General features: G+C 36.0%; 1 protein-coding gene across 1 annotated transcript; it reads right to left on the reverse strand.

Annotated features, from left to right (window-relative positions):
- Positions 1–3,374: 3,374 nt before the first annotated feature.
- LOC133520826 (beta-catenin-like protein 1) lies at positions 3,375–18,811 on the reverse strand. Its single transcript, XM_061855508.1, has 13 exons — positions 18,439–18,811; positions 18,153–18,359; positions 17,096–17,242; positions 14,204–14,335; positions 13,544–13,703; positions 13,343–13,434; positions 13,110–13,241; positions 10,256–10,404; positions 9,708–9,883; positions 9,437–9,603; positions 7,755–7,850; positions 6,225–6,321; positions 3,375–3,529 (listed from the first exon to the last, which is right to left on the reverse strand). The coding sequence occupies exons 1-13, from the start codon at positions 18,466–18,468 to the stop codon at positions 3,429–3,431; spliced, it is 1,686 nt and encodes a 561-aa protein (XP_061711492.1). The 5' UTR covers positions 18,469–18,811; the 3' UTR covers positions 3,375–3,428.
- Between the last annotated feature and the right edge of the window lie 1,282 nt (positions 18,812–20,093).

A 20,093-nucleotide genomic window follows, 5' to 3' on the forward strand; every position in this document is an offset into this window, starting at 1 on the left:
ACGTTGTATCGCGGTTGACCACATAAAAGAACTCGCATGAATGCATGCCAGCTTTTATGTTCGTGGAAGAGCGTCGGATTTTCTAGTACATACGACCATGTCTTGATATATTTAAACTTCAAAATGCCCCAGATAGACACGTTTTTGTATGAGGCCAAATCCGAGCTGCAGAAGAATCGAGATCTGGTAAAATCGACTCTGCTTTCCTGCAGCTCTCGGCTTTTGGCCTCGCTTTTTAACACGTATCGACATTGGTTCGTCTGTGCTCAGATGTCCTGAAGCACGGGTTTGACATCACACGAATGCTCGGCTCTCTGAGCGCTTCGGGCTTTTATTAACCCAATGCGAAATGCGAAGATCGATATTCGCCCTCGCTTCTTAACATACTTGGTTACTGGATCATGTTCAAGCTCTCCTCACAACATGGTAACGAAAAATTTCGCGCTTGGGTTTCATCTAGTTATGTAATGAACCTATATCCACCCATGTATTTGCTTGGGTTGATTCGACTTCGATGTGGCTCGGATCTTATGGTCGAACGATTGCTGCTCAGGTTCGCATATTTTTCAACAATTAAGTGGCTTGAATTTGCGGCACTAGTGGAGTGTAGCGTAGAGTCGTTTCAAATTGGAATAGGCAGGAGGGAGGCTTTTAGCTTTGTTTTTCCACCGGAAATATGCCTTAAGCCTAACCCGGTACTAATATAACCACTGTTTAAATAAGACTTCTAAGAGCGCGACCCTCAGGCTACGGTAGACGCTTATGAGGCATCAGGAGTGGTCACGTACTTGACTGTTTCCTCCGTGGTTGAGTTTAAGATCTTCACCAGCACTTTTCCAATGTTGCTTTTGGAGTAGTGTTGTGAATTTAAGCTTCGAGGCGTAAACCACAAGACTCGAGTCGCAACTGCTGAGTCTAGAAGCGTCGAACCTTAAAGCCTCGACCGTATAAGCCTCAATTAATAAGTTAGCGTTGCTGCTTACGATCACAGAAACCTCGAGTCTTTAGGCCTCAAGCTTTAAAGCCTCCTAAGCTTTGAAGGTTTAAGTCTATAAGGTTTGGAGCGCTTAAGTCTTAAAAGCTTCTAACAACTTAGATCAATCTATGCCATATTTGATACCTGAGCGATTTTAACAGTGTAATCCTGAGGTCATTAGAATTAAAAAATATTATACATTTTTTTGTGAAATAGGGGAAAAAAGAAAATATATAGTTGGAGTTTATCGCATTTTTGTTTGTAAAATATCAATTAGAGTGGATAAACAATACCTCTAAACGTAAAGTTAAAGATTTTTCCTACTCCTCTACTGTTATCTGTCATTTATGCATTCATTAACACGAATATAAGAACATACATAAAAGGTTTCAAGAAAAGTCTATATTGTCTATTCCTCATAAAAGCTCTTGTGCTTTTATACGCTATAACGTTACTGCGATTAATGGCTACCAACCTAACAAAACCAAAACGAATACAGTTTTAAACTAAGTGCATTGCTGCCAACTTACAAAATATTCATTTGGTTGCATAGTAAAAATAATTACTTCATAAGTCAGAAACACGCATGTGACACCCGTAATATAGCAACACCCATAGACTACGAAGACCGCTTAGCGTTGCTTGTTAGTCTCCGTAGGCTACGGTGGCCAAAATTAAGAAAAAACTGTTCAAAAAATTAATTTAGCAAGTAGCAAGTACCAGGGCCTCATGAGTTACGAGGAGGTGTCGCCGACCGGCCGGCCGCGGCCCGGGGCGGGCCGGGCGCGTAACAAGGTATGCTCGCGCGTCTTGGCTATATACTTTTGCTGTAATTTGTTTACCTAAATTAAGATTTATTTTTGTTGACTCGTAGGAAAAATATTGTATGCAACGTTGTATAAGTAGGTCAAAAAATTCTCGTGGCGTATTCCTTTACAATGTTCGCCTACGCCTTCGGCTCCGGCTCACATTGTAACTCACGCCACTCGCCTTTTTTGACCCTTCTTATACAACTGTTGCATAAAATACTATATTTCGACTGCAGATCAATTTTATGAGTGACATAAACCTTTTTGCGAATCACTACACTCAGACGTGACTACAAACTGGCAACGTAGTTAGGTTCATAATATTCTTAAAAAAAAACAACAACTATACTTTCTGCCTAGGACGCTCGACTCAGGCCTTCGAGGTTCGGGGAGCTTGAACTTTCAATAGGCACGAGTTTTTAAAGCTTGAGCTCTCTATGAGGCCCGAGTCTTAAAAACTTACTCTTAAGAGCTTGTAAAAAACTTGAGTCGTTAAGGTTCTGAACCGTTTTTGAGCTCTAACCTTCAACGCTTAAGTCTTCAAAGCTTGAACCTTCAAGGTTTGCGAGTCTTTAAGGTTTCAAAGTCTTCAAGACTATTCTTTTAACAACACTATTTTGGAGACATCCGCGAGTAAACTAGGGCCTGTTTCACAATGTCCAAGTAAAGTATTGGATAGCTAATGAACAAAATAAATTACTGCCAGATAAAACTTCCTGCTAAACTTTGCACTTTATCTACCAGTTAAGCTTATTTGAAGATTGTGAAATGCCAACGATGACTGTATTCGTCAGATAAGTGGCAAGTTGCTTATTCAGGACTTTAGTTGGAAATTGTGAAACTGGTCCTTATTATAAAAAAGGTATCCAAACGAAAGAAGGAAAAAAGAAAAAGAAAACAACCATGATATTATCATCAAATTCTGGCCCAATGAAAATGGAAGAAACTGTGTTCAAATCGGTCCAGCCGTCTTCAAGAAATAGGGAAGAGACAACGACGAATTAAGAACCAACGTCTTCGCAATGTTAAAGTTGTAAAAATCGCATTCTAGCATTTCAGTAATCAATGCAGATGCAATCTACTAGTTCAGACGACTTCGACGACGACGGTCTTAAAGTTTATTGTAATCAAAATATAGTTTGCCTGGGATTCATGTCAGTAGCAGTAGGGCCAAAAAGCTTTGTTTACGTTGCACCTTAATTGCATTTGACGATAGATACTTTTTGATATTTAGCTATTTTGAGCCTTGGACGATATGAATGTAATTAAAACATTTGGCCATAAAAAAAAGGCACAATTTGATATTAAGGCATTCTTCGACTAAGTTGTTTTGAGATTTTGGACATATAAATACTACATTACAATACAAGTGTGAAAAGTAGGAAATTCGCACGTGCATTGATTGTATAAAGTTTTACAGTACATATGGCCCTTTCAATTTTCGATATACGCACGTGTTGTGCTCATACTCCCCGGCCAAAGAAAAATATAAATAGCTTTCTGCCTATTAAATGTCACATATTAACTAAAAGTTAGGACCAAATTAGCACTAAATGAGTTAAACAAATAAATATTAGTAATAAAACATCTTTGGGTGATTCCACTTTTATTGGAGAATGTCAGCTAAGCCATGTGGCGTCACATTAGAACTTATCAACTAACTGTAGAACATGTTGCTGTTCCTGCCGCAAGTACTCCGCGTCGTCCTCGCCTGCGCCCGCGTCGCCTAGGTTGCCCGCATACTCTGTGCAAACAAGTTTTAGTCAAGAATTTCATTTTTGAGACAAGCTTTTATATAGTTTCCGCTCTTTTCTTAGTTTGATGGTGTGATATGATAACATTGCATATTTTCTGAAGTAATAGCATGAACAAATTCTACTTGGCCTTCGCTATGCTGATTGTTGCGCAGTGGTATTAATTTATTTTACTGGCAAGGAGTACTCTATGACAACAGACTTTCAAAGTCATCGAATAACACCGATGAAAAAAGAAGAAAAAGGTTTCACAATAGGGAATTTACGCAAAATTCTGTGTAGAGAGCGCCACTAGCACAATACTGAGGGCCTACCACGAAACACTAAATCGATTACATATTCGAGCGATAGAGAAGCGCATACCTAAATTTAGATTTTCGCGTTTCGCGATAAGCTTTCTGTAAACATGATGCATGAATGTCATAGTGAAAACTTCTCAAAAACTGTAACACACTCACTGCTAAGAACACGTATGTGTTAATTTTGTATTAGAAATCAGGCACTCGGCACCGAAAGTGTTGAGGCATAATAGTATATACGATACAAGTGCAGAAAATAGGAAATTACCTATTCGCACGTGTATCGTACAACGTTTTTTTTTAGTTTATTCAGAAACCAAACAATCATATAAACACATTAAAAAGGCAATACAAATGTACTGCAACAAAAGAACAGGGCAACAAAAAGACCTGGAGGTTCATACTTATAAATTATGTTAACTGAAATAAGTACTTATAGGTACAAGTATATCTAATGTAAGATCCAATGTATCAGATGGAAAATGAACTGCATACAACATAAATATATAAGTACCTGGGTACTAAAACAACTTATGTTTAACTATATTTTTTAGACTAGCCAATTAACTTTGAAAGCAATCTACATCGTATAAATGTTTATTATAGTAACTCTGAACTCGTCTGAAAAAAGTATGTCTGGAATAGTTGTTCACAGACAAACTGACATGAAACAGCGATCGAGGGCGTAAGGGGAGATGCGGACAACTGAAAGTAATTAAACTTAAGAGATTAGGACAATTAATAATAGCTTTAAGCATTTTAAACAAAAACATGACGTCTAATCCTACGGTTAAAAAGGGAAGGCACACCAAAATGTTTTGCCGACAATGTAGAATTTACAAAATAAATACCTGTTCTATAACTTAATGACTTTAGGAAAATGTTTTGTATCCTCTCCAAACGGTCGATATGGACTTGGTATTGTATTGGTGTCCAAATTACGCTTCCGAATTCAAGGATAATCCTAACTAAAGAATAAAATAATCATTTATAAGTGTTTGGCCGTTTGAAGGGCTGTCCGACACGAAGAATCATTCCTAACCTCTTATAAGCACGCTTACATAGATTATCAATATGCTCATTATAGTTCAATTGCGAGTCCATAGTGACGCCTAAGTCCTTAATGGAAGATACTCGCGCTAAGATAATACCAGATAAATTATAATTGAAAATGATAGGATTCTGTTTCCGATTAAAAGTAATAACAAAGCATTTTTCAGTATTTATAAACAGATGATTCTTAGAGCAGTATAAGACGAAATTATCCAAATCTTTCTGTAATAGAAGGCAATCCGCTTCCGAAGACACAGCTTTATATATATATTTTTTTTTGTTTTACAGTACATATGACTCTTAGTTTCGACATATGCACGTACATATGGTGCTTCTTTCCCGGTGCGGGAATGAGCACTTTCCGTGCTATATAATAACTATTTCACACCATTGATTGGAAATGTGGCAATAGGTGGTCTCAATTGATGGCCCGACCGCTTATTCATTCTTCCTCGTCACAAACATAAGCTTTTTCTAAAAAATATATGAACCCCTATTCTCACACTAAGATTTACGCAAATATTTTTATATGTATATGTAGCGGGTACTAGTGGCTATCCATGCATATTTTTTCTGGAGGTGTACCTCAGCGAAAAGTAAAAAAAATAATGTGAAGAAAAATAAAATGTTTTTTACACAATGAAGTATAAGTACATGACGTGGGTTAAAAATGTGTATTTTCTAGCCTATTTTATTATTGTGAAATATAATTTTGTTTCGTTAATCTAACTTGAAGAGTTTACAAAATATGCCACTTTCAATGATAAGCTAATTATTTTACATTATCCTGAATAACTCGAAAACAAAAAAAGATCGAGAACTGATATTAAGCATTGCATAGAGTGTTCTTAGGACTTGCCAGTACACCACCTGAAAGAATGACCAAATCCGTCGTTGGGGGCACCTCTAGTTCGCTTAGCCTGCTAGACCCTTTTGCAATGCCGCGCAGGTTTAACATATAGAATTTTATTTTATCTTTTATTAACCAATCATAACTTTTTTTTTATAGCGGGTAATTGTTTAGGTATTGGGTAATATTCAAAGCGCGAGCGAAATACAATTATGGAGAAGGGGGAAGGGAGGGGAAATGGAACATTTTTCAGTGATATGAGTCAGTCATGTGGACTGTTATTCGAAGTCATAAATGTACCGAGAGTTTCGCATATATATGTTCAGTCATTGTTGACAGGTTTTAATTTAAATAGGTAGGCCAAATTATAGTTCTTTTGAATGTGCGCACATAAAACAAAAATTATAGGTGCTTATTGAAAAACCGTGAATATCAAAATGTTGCTGCAGACAGTCGTAAAAAAGTGTGATCATATTGTGTTACCTCTCATGACGTGCCGGATAATCTTCAAGGAGCCGCCGCGCAGCGACAACACCCGTTGTACACGCTGTTTGATCGTCGGCGGGCCGGCTGTGCACACCTGAAGTATTGTGGTCCATATGAAGATGGTAATAGTTTATAATACTAGTGTTTATTAAACATTGGAAAATAATAGTACATTACGATACAAGTGCGAAAAATAGGAAATTCGAAACGAGTGGCGATAAATTAAAACACGACCGAAGGGAGTGTTTTAAATCGACACGAGCTGCGAATTGCCTATTCGCACATGTATCGTACAACATTTTACAGTACATATGGCCCTTTAAATGTTCGACACAGTAACGTAATATGCTAATTTTCACTAGTGCGGAAAAGTAGCACCATATGTACTGTAATAGTACATTATGATACAAGTGTGCTAAGTCGGTCACTACACAAGAGGCGATATTGTGCGCGCAATAAGAAAGCCGGTGTGTGTATAGTCGTTCGATTTATAGCTGGCCCGAAGCGGCTAAAGTTTTGTCTATTACTGTTAACTAAAACCGCGCGTGCCATTACCTGCAAAAAAAGGATCGTATAATTCCAATTGGCGCGGGCTAGTCCTACGCTCAAAAAACCAGTGTAGGTGCGCTCTCCGATAACGCGCCATTGTTACGCATATCAAGGACACATTTTAGACTGGTTTTGTTAGACTCGCCGGCACTCGGTAACCGTACAGGGACCACACAAGAAATCGCAAATTATTTTTCCATTTGTTCATTTTGAATCTTATTTCAATTACCATAGGAGTTGTAATTAAAGAATCGGTTAAAGTGACCGGGCCCTTTTTTGCAGGCAGTGGCAGTGGCACGTGCCGTTTTAGTTAACAATAGACAAAGGATAAGCCGTTGGGGCCAGCTACAAATCTAACGACTATAATGACCAATGCAAACGTGTTTCATACGACGTTTTTTAACACAATTGCGAGGAAAAAACAAAATTTATAAATTAGATTATTTTTTGTCAAAACAGTAAAAGTACAATTTTTAAAATGGTGGCTTACAGTTTTAACATCGAATAATTGCACCAAAGTGTGCTGGGCTTGTAGGCACTTATTCGCCAGTTCATCGAAGTAAGCTACCAACACGTTTTCCAAGAACTACTGGGCGTTTTTGCTGATTTTCCATTGAATAAAAGTTTCATATGCCGCCAATTATTTTTCAACTGATTTTGATGGTAAGAGGCTATCGTACTCGGCTCTATTAGTATAATTTATGTATATTAATTATGTTGCTTAAAATAAAATGCTAATAGTTGCTTTAAAAAAAGTATTACTCGACCAAATTAAGAAGGCTCCGTTTCCATGCATATTATTAGCAATCGGTTACCTTCTTAACTTAGTCGGATAATATAATGAAAAAGCACGAGTGTTATATTATCCTAAAAAAGCACGCGTGTTTAATTATGAGTAAAAAATCGGTGGAATAAAAACGTCGTTTTCAGCTAGTGTGTTGAAAATATTATCATGCCAAAGACAAAAAATAATTTTACCTCCAGTATTATTCTGTCGACGAGTTGCAAAGTAAACAGCCCGCCTGTGAGCCTCTTGAAGTACTGCGCGTCGTCAGCCAAATCTTCGCCCGCTTGCTGTTAATAATTAACTTAACGTAAGTATAAAGTCATCAAACACCAATAATATTATATATCTATAGATAGGTTATACTCAAACATAAGGAGCACAAAAAAGCGGCCAAGTGCGAGTCGGACTCGCCCATGAAGGGTTCCGTACTATTTATGACGTATTAAAAAATAAACGTACAGACAGACGGACATGACGAATCTATAAGGGTTCCGTTTTTTGCCATTTGGCTACGGAACCCTAAAAACTACTTACTAGATCTCGTTCAAATAAATTTTCGGTGGAAGTTTGAATGGTAATGTATATCATATATTTTTTTAGTTTTATCATTCTGTTATTTTAGAAGTTACAGGGGGGGACACATTTTACCACTTTGGAAGTGTCTCTAGCGCAAAGTATTCAGTTTAGAAAAAAATATATATTAGAAACCTCAATATCATTTTTGAAGACCTATCCCCCCACTATACATACCCCACACTATAGATACCCCACACAAAAAAAAATATTTTTAATTTTATGACGTTTTAAATAAAAACTTCTTACTAGATCTCGTTCAAACCAATTTTCGGTGGAAGTTTGCATGGTAATGTACATCATTATTTTTTTTAGGTTTATCATTCTCTTATTTTAGAAGTTACAGAGAGGGGGGGGGGACAGGACACATTTTACCACTTTGGAAGTGTCTCTCGCGCAAACTATTCAGTTTAGAAAAAAATGATATTAAAAAGCTCATTATCATTTTTTAAGACCTATCCATAGATACCCAACACGTATGGGTTTGGCGAAAAAAAAAATATTTTTATTTTATGACTTATTAAAAAAAACTACTTACTAGATCTCGTTCAAACCAATTTTCGGTGGAAGTTTGCATGGTAATGAACATCATATATATTTTTTAGGTTTATCATTCTCTTATTTTAAAAGTTACAGGGGGGGGGGGGACACATTTTACCACTTTGGAAGTGTCTCTCGCGCAAACTATTCAGTTTAGAAAAAAAAAAATTAGAAACCTCAATATCATTTTTGAAGACCTATCCATAGATACACCACACGTATGGGTTTGATGAAAAAAAAATGTTGCGTTTCAGTTCAACCGGAGACAGACGGACATGACGAATCTATAAGGGTTCCGTTTTGGCTACGGAACCCTAAAAATGCTTCCATATATATATACATATCTACGAAATCTGTTATTTTCGATAAATTTTCGCGATCCATTTATTATTTTCATACTCGTTGTTATACATGAGCTTGTCTCTTACGCTATCGGTGAGCGGGAGCTTGTTAGGACGTGCACATCTGTCGCTTGCCCAGGTACGACTAAAGGCAACTTGTACAATACGTCACAAGGTAAGCGATTCAATTTTGGAAAGCGTATAACATATCTTGAGTTATAATAGATCATTGTCAACCACACCAACCCCCGCCTACCTGGGGGAGCATATACCTGCCGCCTGTGTGGACGCGGGATTATCTCTCTATACAGCCACGAACGCAAGTCACCAGGATGCCGCTTAAAACATCTGACATAGATGAAAATGCCTATTTTATATATGTTTGTTGTAGTGATATTGGATTACATATTATTACATACCTCCATTTCCTTCTCAGTGCGATCCACTTTGTCCATATATTTGAAGTGCAATTCAAGAAGCCTGTCGACTTTTTCGTAGTCGTTTTCAGTGAATTTAGCAAGGAGCCTCTGCCTTTGACTGCCTTGGCAATTCCGTAGCATGGAGGATATTATGGAAACAACATGTTCTATAACAAGCAATATAAATCAGTGAAATACATAATGATAAACGAGTATACAAAATAAATAAACTTATGTTTTTTTTTACTGAGTTTAAAATTATAAAAAGTACCTTCATGTTGGTCAACAGTCAGTAGTCGCTTCTTTTTAGGAGTCTTCATGAACAGAGGGAACACGGTGCGTAATCCTAAAATGTCGACGAATTTGTTACAATTATCGCGGCCGTCCGGGCCCGTCAGCGCGTGGCTGAGTACCTTAAGCGATCCATTTCGTGACATTTTCTTTTCCCTAGAAACGAACCAAAATTAGAACTTGTTAACCTCTTACCTCTAAGTCCATATCATGAATTGTATTGTTAGTTTATTTTTGTGCAAATACAGATGCATAGTTAAAATTCAAATATTTAAACTAAAGACCTGACTAAATAAACGTAAACATGCTAGTATTTAAAATATCCGAGCCAAAGTTTTTCGGAAAGCTTACTTCAATAAATCATTTTAATTCGTTTGGCAGTGAGGTTAACACATTCAATGCCAACGATCTGCTAAGCGGGTTCTCTGTTCATAGACGCTATTCGCTACAAAGCGCATAAACCACGTGATCGGCTACGCTCGCAGCTTGCGCTGGCAGTGAGTGCGTTAACTTCGGTATGCGCGGTACCTGAGCATGAGGTTCATGAGCTGCAGGCCCTCGCCGCGCAGAAAGCGGTCGCGGTTAGAGGGCTCCATGAGCGCGCAGCACAGCGAGTCGAACATGTTCTCCATCGCCTCCTGCTCCTCCGCGCCGTTCGGGTCGTGGCGCTTGTAGAACTGTCCCGTAAACATTTACAAAACATATGGGCCATTTTATTCAATGTTGTACACAGCGTTTTCGGGTTGTCCCATACGTTTGATATAATGTTTAGCATATTATATAGGGCTTAATTTAACGATGTTTTTTTTTATCAAATCCACATTTAGTATTATATTCATTTAGTCATGTAGTATTATAATTATATGAAATAAAAAATATTTTACGATAAAAAACCTCATGTTTTTGCTGTCTCACTTCCAGCTCGATTATTGAACTTATAGACTGATATATGCACTATTATGTTATTAAAACATATTATGTTAAAATATAGAACACTATTTGAAACGAATTAAAATTTGTTGAGACGGAATCCAAACATGGCGGAATTTTCCATTCCGAAATCGCTATTTGACTGTGTAACTTTAAATATCATTTCTACTATTTAGTATCATTTCACTCAGCCTGGCAATCTTAATCTAAAACTTCATATACTCGTATTCGCCATTTTTCATTAATAGTTGTCCGACAAACACTCATAGAAAGTGCATGTACGCACTGGTAACATTTTTTGGTTCCACCATCCGAAAACATATTTGATACCGTAAAACTACCCAACTATAGTCCAATACTGCAACTATGGTCCACAAGTTCAAAAGGAAATTAAGTATCTATACCAATGTTCCTTGTGGTTTACTCCTAGTTTTACCTTCCATTTATAAACATACTTTGCCTTAGAACTACAAAAATATAGTAAAATACACACCTGAACGAGAAAAATTGAGTTTATTTGTGGACCATAGTTGGGAGCTTTGGACTATAGTTGGGTGGTTTTACGGTAGTAGTTAAGTGCGTAATATACACCGTGGAAACTAAATGGCATAGATAATGTAAAAAAAACCACGGGTTGCACTCCGGGAGTGCCGGCAGAAGTGAAAACTTGAATATTAACGTTGTGAGAATATTAGCGTTAGGGAATAATTTTGCACGATTGCTTTAATTATCAGTATAAAAGTACTATCATTTATGTGGTAAAATACAAATTCATTTATTGCGCTATCGTACACAAATATGACAATTTTTAAATATAACATTTTTTTTTTACTACTGACTGGCTTCAATGACATTGTAACAGTTTTTCGATCAGGTCACGTGTCCGTCTTACGATTTTTTATCTGTCAAATCTGTCGCTCACGTGACCTGTCGCGAGTTTAACATTTTTTCTCCATCACAAAAAGTGCCCAGCGCCGCTAGTTTTTTCATTTCAAAAAAACATACTTTTTTATTTTAATTAAAGTAATTAAATGTTGCATACATATAGCGTTGTTTTAACACTGGCATTTCATTTAATTCAACCAAATAATTGAAAACTGTGACATATCAATGTCATTTCGAACATCAATCATCCGAGATAGTACTTGCGTTTAGTAGCAAATGTATACACTTATACTAAATACTAATCAATATGTAAACAGGCTCTAAGGCAAGTGTATACGGTCGTAAGGGCCTTATAACATAAAAATAAATTATTGTTTATCTCCGAAATGGAGTTAGTTAGAATACCGGTGTCTTTGAGAAAGTTACTTAATTCAAGCTCAGAAATGCACCCTTGAAATTAACGAAAAAAAAAACACGGTGTATATATTTTTTAATCATTTATCACTTATACAAATAATGTATACCAAATCCAAATTATCTTATTAAAAAAGAGATTCAACTAAATATTTAGTTAAATATCGCCAGATGTAGTATTCCCGATCGTCGGTTTCGTATAAGCGGAACGGAATGGAAGTACATACGTAAAGCAGCATACATATATTTTAATGCGGTGCTGTTTTAGTTTAATTTGATAGTGTGGTATGAGGTTATATGTTTTTCAGGAATCCTAAAGTGATAATTTATGTAGATGTGGATGTCAACTAGTAAAATATTGTCGCTGGCACCATCAACGTTTATATTTATAATTAGACTTGTGCTGTTAATGTACTTGTGGACGATACTTTAGATTTATTCCGGGACTGTCCCAGCATGCTAGAAATATTTTAGTTTACAAAAATATTATATACGTTTTATAACCTAAGTGTCCATTATATAAATATAAAATAATTAACTTTTATCATATAGTAATGAGAAAAAGTTTGATTCATTTTATCCTCAGAGTAACGGAGTGGAATTATGTGAGTGACTCTAAAAAAGTTTGCTACATTTTATCCTCAGAGTAATGGTATGGAATTATGTGAGTGACTCTAAAAAAGTTTGCTACATTTTATCCTCAGAGTAATGGTGTGGAATTATGCGAGTGACTCTAAAAAAGTTTGCTACATTTTATCCTCAGAGTAATGATGTGGAATTATGCGAGTGACTCTAAAAAAGTTTGCTACATTTTATCCTCAGAGTAATGGAGTGGAATTATGTGAGTTACTCTAAAAAAGTTTGCTACATTTTATCCTCAGAGTAATGGAGTGGAATTATGTGAGTGACTCTAGAAAAGTTTGTAACATTTTATCCTCAGAGTATAGGAGTGGAATTATGCGAGTGACTCTAAAAAAAGTTTGCTACATTTATGTTAAATTTAAAGAGTCATTTCTTGATTTTCTCTTTTAGAAATAATATTAAACATTAAATAATGCAATACTTTTGTTTTTATGCAACGTTCATATTGCATGCAAGTTGGTTTGACACAGCATGACTGTTATGATATTGCGTGTTAGAGAACGAATCTTACCGCCAGTTGCTGTAGGAGCACATCAATGCCATCCAGTTCACCCAGTAGCTTGCGATTAGCAGGTACAGTATGTAGTAGAATGGATAAGATCTCTGTCGCGTATAGTTTATTCGCATCAAAAGGAACCTTCATCTGCAAGCAATAAAAATACATTACTAATGAACACTCAACTATTAAGTAAGTCGCCTATTCAACAATATTATACAGCTCACAGTTACACCTATGAGTTACACCTTTAATCTTTTTAGTATCCATTGTAGGAATCCCTGTTTTGCAACATCCTCGCAAACGGCTGGTCGGAATTCGGCCATGTTCTCTATTATAGCTAGAAACAAAAACAAATAATTAATTTAGAATAATATTTTTATGAATTAGTACGATATGTAATTATTGCATTTGTAGGAAAGAAAACTAAGATAGAAAGTTTGTATTACCAAGTGTGTTATGGACAGCATCCCTCTCGTCAGGAATTAGCTCGTCAAGGCGCGCGAGATTGTGCAGCAGCAGCGCCGGAGCTTCCGCATCCACCAGAGCATTTATCAACTCTTCTGCACCTTCCTCGCTCTCGTGAAGAATGTCTACGTCAGACAGTTCCTGGACATATCAAATTATCTATATTCCACATAAAAAATGGCCATTTGAAATGTGCAGGTTGATTACTTACACACACTTGGGTTGGGCTTTTTAAGTACTGTAAACTGTAAAATCCGTTTTCTTCTCTTTATAACAACCATATTTGTTATAAATAGACACGCAAAATGATTACAGGTTAAATGACTTTTATTAGACATAACCCTGGACAATTGAAAGTGCACAATGCATAAAAAAACATACTGCCAACTATTTAAAAAACGTATTGCCACTACTTTGAAAAAAATCTCGTACACTGCTGCGCAAAGTAGAAACGCAGTAACTCTATATGCATTCCAATTGACATAGTTATTACATTTTTTTCTTCATTGCCAGGACAAGATACGAGTTTTTTTTTCCAAAGTATTGAGGATATGCTTGACAATGGTTTTAAAATTCAGTGCACTAAAATGATTTCTCATATATTATCCACCCAAGTACTTCTCTACTAATTAATGGCTTACCTGCAAAAGGTGGACCACCTTGGTAGATATATCTGTATTATCGTGAGATAGTAACTCCAACAGGGAATTGATACATTTTAGTTCCACTAACAATGGATACTGATCAGGGACTGTGGCCACAGCACTGAGGTCCTGTAACAGGCATTTGTACAAGTCTTACCAACAATATATAACTTTCTACTAACATGATGATATTATCATGTCATTGGGCACCAAAGGGTTCATACATGGTATTTTCATAGTATACGGCGGACTTAGGCATCCAATACTGTGCAGAATGCTTCTGTATAACCATTTAAGCTAAGGACTAATAATAAAAATAAGCAGTAAGCTTAGTAAGGCTTCTGTTGTGGGTCATGGTTGTGAGTACTAGTCTCCTGGAAAATACTAATTTTATGTTACTTAAAATAACCAAACATACATTTGCCCTTTCAATAATGGATCATCTACAGTTACACTGTGGTTTTAATGAATTCCATTAACTGCGGGGTATAGCTAAGTACATTTATTAAGGATGTACAGTTGTGTGTAATATAATAACACTACACTCTACGATGAAGATCATCTTATAGAAAAGATTTTTTTTTTGATGACTTGGGGTTAGATGTAAAGCTTTGATTGGAAATAATAGGAAAGATTCTAAATTACCATTATAGTACACAATTGTATTTTTTTCGTAGGGTTTTACGTTTTTATAGGAATTTCCGCAACTTAGTAAAAACAGCCGATTTTCATAATTTTTTTTTTTACTTCCAATATCATTTAAGTAAAGGTTACAGTTAATTTTGAAACATTAAAGTTATAGTTTTCCCTTAATTTACATTTTCTTATGTACTGCTATTATATTGAACACAACTGTATTGTGATTGTGATGATGTAGTGTAGGGACGCCCGGCCGGAAACAGGCGGCCTGTCGATCACGTGTCGCGTACATTATTATCATATTTATTTAGGAAACCAAATGGCATAGTTAATTCGTAAATGGTATTTTTTTCTTTTTCATAAAAAGTAATGAAATGCTGCATACACAGTGTTTTTCTTTTAAACTCATTTAATTTGAAGGGTGCATTCCTGAGTTTAAATTAAGATACTTTCACAAACACAAGGGTATTCAAATTCAAATGGAGTTAACCATTTCGAAGATAATCATAAGTTTATTAGTATCTAATAAGATCCCTATGAATGTGTACATACACTTGCTTGTTTACAATTACATATTGATTAGTATTTAGTATGAGTTTATGCATATGCTACTAAACTAAACGCAAGTTCTATCTCGGACGACCAATGTTCGAAATGATATTGATATGTCAAAGTTTTTAATTGTTTGGTTAAGTTAAATGAAAATGAATATTTATTATAACAATATTTACAGGTCGTCTCGTTGTTAAGTATATTAAACCTACATACACAAGGTAATTTTATTGTTTTTAATTATACGTATTTACAATCTAAAATTCATTACATTATTATATACATTTAAAAATTCATTATTAAAAATTAAATAGCATGCTCGTGTTTACAACGCTATATGCAGCATTTAAATACATTTTACAAAAAAAAATGCGCGTGTTTACCTTTCCCGAGCGCGCCGCCTCGCCGGCCGTCTGAAATCGGAAATAGCCTCGCGCATGTGCTCATTCTGTGTGGACCCGCCTATTCAGTTTCTTTAAATGTACCGGGCATTATATTAACCTCAAAAAAACAATTAGAAACTATGATTATGACATATGAATGTCATTTCATTTTGAACATTGATTGTCCAAGATAGTGCTTGCATTTAGTAGCAAATGTATATACTCAATTACTCATACTAAACACTAAACAATATGTAAAAAGACCGTTAGGCAACTGTACACGCTTATAGGAGCTCTATCAGGAAAATACTAAAATATTGATCATCTCCAAAATGGACTAATTAGAATACTGGTGTCTTGGAGAAAGTAAAATAACCCATGAAATTAATGGAGTTCAAACAACCATGTTGTACAGTCAGCATCAAAAGTAACAAATGAAACAACATGCCAAAAGTATCTGATATTCTGGATAATTTTGCAAATATAGATAAATTTCTAAAATTCGCATACAAAAGTATACTTTTACAGTCTTAGTTGTTCTACAAGGTGCCCGTGAGCATTGCGAGATATTTTAACTAAGCATTCCTGGTAATATTTAGAAACTAAAATGTCATATAATTTTTTTTGGATTAGGCCTAGTTTCAGAGATAATTAAATGATTTTCTATGATTTCGCCATAAGTCAGTACAAAACACATTACTGCGGTATTGCCACTTTGAAGTCTAGTCTGGACATACCTATTGATTGACATCTAAAAATTAAAAAAAATGTATTTGAGATGCTACCCCCAAATAAAAAAAAACTTTTTGGTAAATTTTAGGTTATGTGTTTATCAATAAAAATTACGTTTTATATACAGGAGTGTTCAAAAAAGGAAAAAAAAAACAAATAATTTATTTATTTGTCGAATTTCACAAAAAGTCATATAACATTTTTTGCTTCTGTTGCCATCAGAAATGCACCGTTAAAATCTCTCGCAATTCCCACGGGCACCTTGTATATCAAAGACATCACTTTTTGTTAAGCTGTTACAGAATATGCTTATAAAGCATTATTCAATTTGCTACTTTTAATGCTGACTGTATATAGAAATGTTGTAAAACATTTTTTCTAACCAACTATGATATTATTGTCACCTGGCAGATAGGACAGAATAATATACTTACTTTACTCTTTGGGACAGAATAACAACAAAAAAGTTTATCTACCATTTTTATAGGTTTTCCTGGGAGGACAATAATTTCCACCTAAAGTTACAGCTAAGCAGTTGATTACTTGATTCAAGCAGCTGGCCTTCATGTTAGAATAACTTTACCTGCAATGCTTCATGCAAATCTATTTCACTTTCCATAAACTTTTCAGGTTGGTCTGGAAACTTGATCCTCATCTCTCTATTCTTTAAAGCTTTCTTTTCAAATAGCAGTACCAGTTTTTTTACTCCATTTTCATCCAGCACTTCACCCTGTTAAATCAATCCGGTATTTTTTTTAACAAAAGTACAACAATAAGAGTTAATCCTGGAGTACACCCTACAACAGTGCTTTTGAAATTATTCTATTAACCTGTCCATTATCACCATACATCGGGTTTTTGGTATGGGAATGATATCATGTATTTAGAACTTAGTTTATAGGCAATATTACGCGAAACTCTGCATAGGTGGCGCCACTACCACAATCCATCACAATCTGAGGATCTACCGTGAAACAAGAAAAAATATTATTATTATTATTTCGTTTTAGACAGGCCGCTGATGCTGGTATGTCTAAATTAGAGTTCACTTAGATAGACGATTTCACTGCTTAGATAGTCTGTCAAGTTTGTTTTTAAATTGATTCACACTACAAGAGTTCACAACTTCAGAGGGTAATTTATTCCAGGCATTTACTATTCGGTTTGCAATAAAGTTTTTGCTGATATTTGTTTTATGCTTTGTTGTTACTAGTTTAAGATAGTCGAAATTTTATTAGCTAACCTTTCTATCACTCTTGCATATTCGAGTGATGATGCTATTGGTTTCTACAGTTTTTACCTATATTTTGGCTAATGTAAAACTTTTCGCAAAATCCGATGTATGTATTTCTGCAGTCAAAATGTATGAAATTTGGAAAACCCAGATTTTTATGAGATTGTTTTAGTTTAATTTCAAATGCCCCAGGAACAAGTGGTCAAGTGAAATATTAAAATAAAAAACATCATTCACATGATACCAGCAACCTGTTTGTGTCCATTAGGGGCTGTTTGAAAAAGCCAAAGATTTGGCCACAAGTCAGCTTATTCGTGTTCGGGGTATATAGGTAATATATAAGCTTTAAAAAAATTAGCAGAATAATTATTAATACAAACTATGAATCATAAAATGATGCCAATACCTGTGTGGCTTCCGTTTCAACAAATCGAAGGATATCTTCTCGTTCTTTATCTGTTATCGAAGGCTCATTGGGTAGGCTGGTACTCGATGCTCCCATGTGGGTCTCGACTTTCGGTTTCTTCATGCGACGCGCTTTTGACGATCTCGAACTTTCATCATCAGAATAGTCACTGTCGTCTTCCGTAGGCCTCTTTGGCGTCGGTACGGGCTGATTATCGTAAGATATTAAAGATAATATATAGTACAACAAATCATATCAAACAAACAAACTTAACACAAGTACTCACTTTGAAGGACAATAACTCTCCTACATCCATTTTAAGTTAATGGTCTGAACACTAGTTATGTATGTTGTGTGTCATAAAATTAAGCATACATGGGATAGCAAATCAGTAAAAAAACAAAGTTATGAAGACAAATTGCATTGCAAGATTTCGGCGAGATGTCAGATTATCTTTAAACATAGACAAGTGATTTTTCTTTTCTTAGGCGCCTTTGAATGCCCGGCAGTCCGGCTTTTTTGCCAACGGCGATAACGGACGAAACACATTAATTAAAACGTGACACTAAATAGGGAGCGTGCATGAACTGTAGGAGGCAATACAGGGGGCCTACCGCGAAAACCGAAATTCGCAAATTGCGGTGATCTTTCTCTTTTACTCTTATTAAGACGTAATTAGAGTGACAGAGAAAAATGCCCGCAATTGACGAACTTCGATTTCCCGGTAGGGCCCCAGGAGCCGTCAGATTTTTGGCGCGAGGCATAATTGTGATGTTTATTGTTCCGATGTAGCCCACAAGATGGCAGAACCTACTATGCACAAGAAAACACGTGACGTGTAAATGTACATGCTTATGGTTCCGATTCAGGCCACAAGATGGCAGACCCTCCAACGCGCACGGTCCCTATAATACTCAATAGGAGCACTAAATACGTTTGCGTCGCATAAAGGGTATGCGTCGCAAACGTATTTATAGTGTGATTCTTCATTCTAGTAATAGAAATTAAATACAATCTGAGGGCGTACCGTGGGCAAAGATTAAAGTAAGGGCCGAAATTCGCAAATTCCAGCAATCTTTCTCTTTTACTCTCATTAAGGTGCACTTAGAGTAACAGAGAAAAACCGGGCAAGTGCGAGTCGGACTCGCGCACGAAGGGTTTCGTACCATTATTTATAAAAACGGAAAAAATATATGTTTGTTGTATGGGAGCCCCCGTTAAATATTTATTTTATTCTATTTTTAGTATTTGTTGTTATAGCGGCAACAGAAATACACCATCTGTGAAAATGTCAACTATCTGGCTATCACGGTTCTTGAGATACAGCCTGGTGACAGACGGACGGCCGGACGGATGGACAGCGAAGTCTCTTTAATAGGGTCCCGTTTGACCCTTTGGGTACGGAACCCTAAAAATGACCGCAATTGACGAACTTCGATTTACACGGTTATAGCATAGCCCTGGGCGGCTACCGGGAAAATCGAAATTCGTCAATTGCGGGCATTTTTCTCTGTCACTCTGATTACGTCTTACTAAGAGTAAAAGAGAAAGATCCTGCAATTTGCGAATTTCGGTTTTCGCGGTAGGCCCCCTGAGGGCCTTTCTCTGTTACGCTCACTAAGACGTAATTAGAGTGACAGAGAAAAATGCCCGCAATTGACGAACTACGATTTTCGCGGTTATGGTATAGCCCAGATATAGGTACTATAACACAGTTTACGAGCAAATGTGATGAAAAAAATCAAAGGACTGCGGTGGGACCCTATCGGTTCGACCGTGTGTTAACGTTTTATGGCAGCTATCCATAGATTAAATAGAATGACGCATTCATGAAAAATTGGAGGGAAATATAAAAAAAAACATGCGAAACTTTTGATTCGAACTCCATTTAAGGGCTCGTTTTTAATGATCATTCATTAACCTAAGTATAAAGTTAATAAC

This window comes from Cydia pomonella, chromosome 1, assembly GCF_033807575.1.
Source record: "Cydia pomonella isolate Wapato2018A chromosome 1, ilCydPomo1, whole genome shotgun sequence".
NCBI lineage: Eukaryota > Metazoa > Arthropoda > Insecta > Lepidoptera > Tortricidae > Cydia > Cydia pomonella.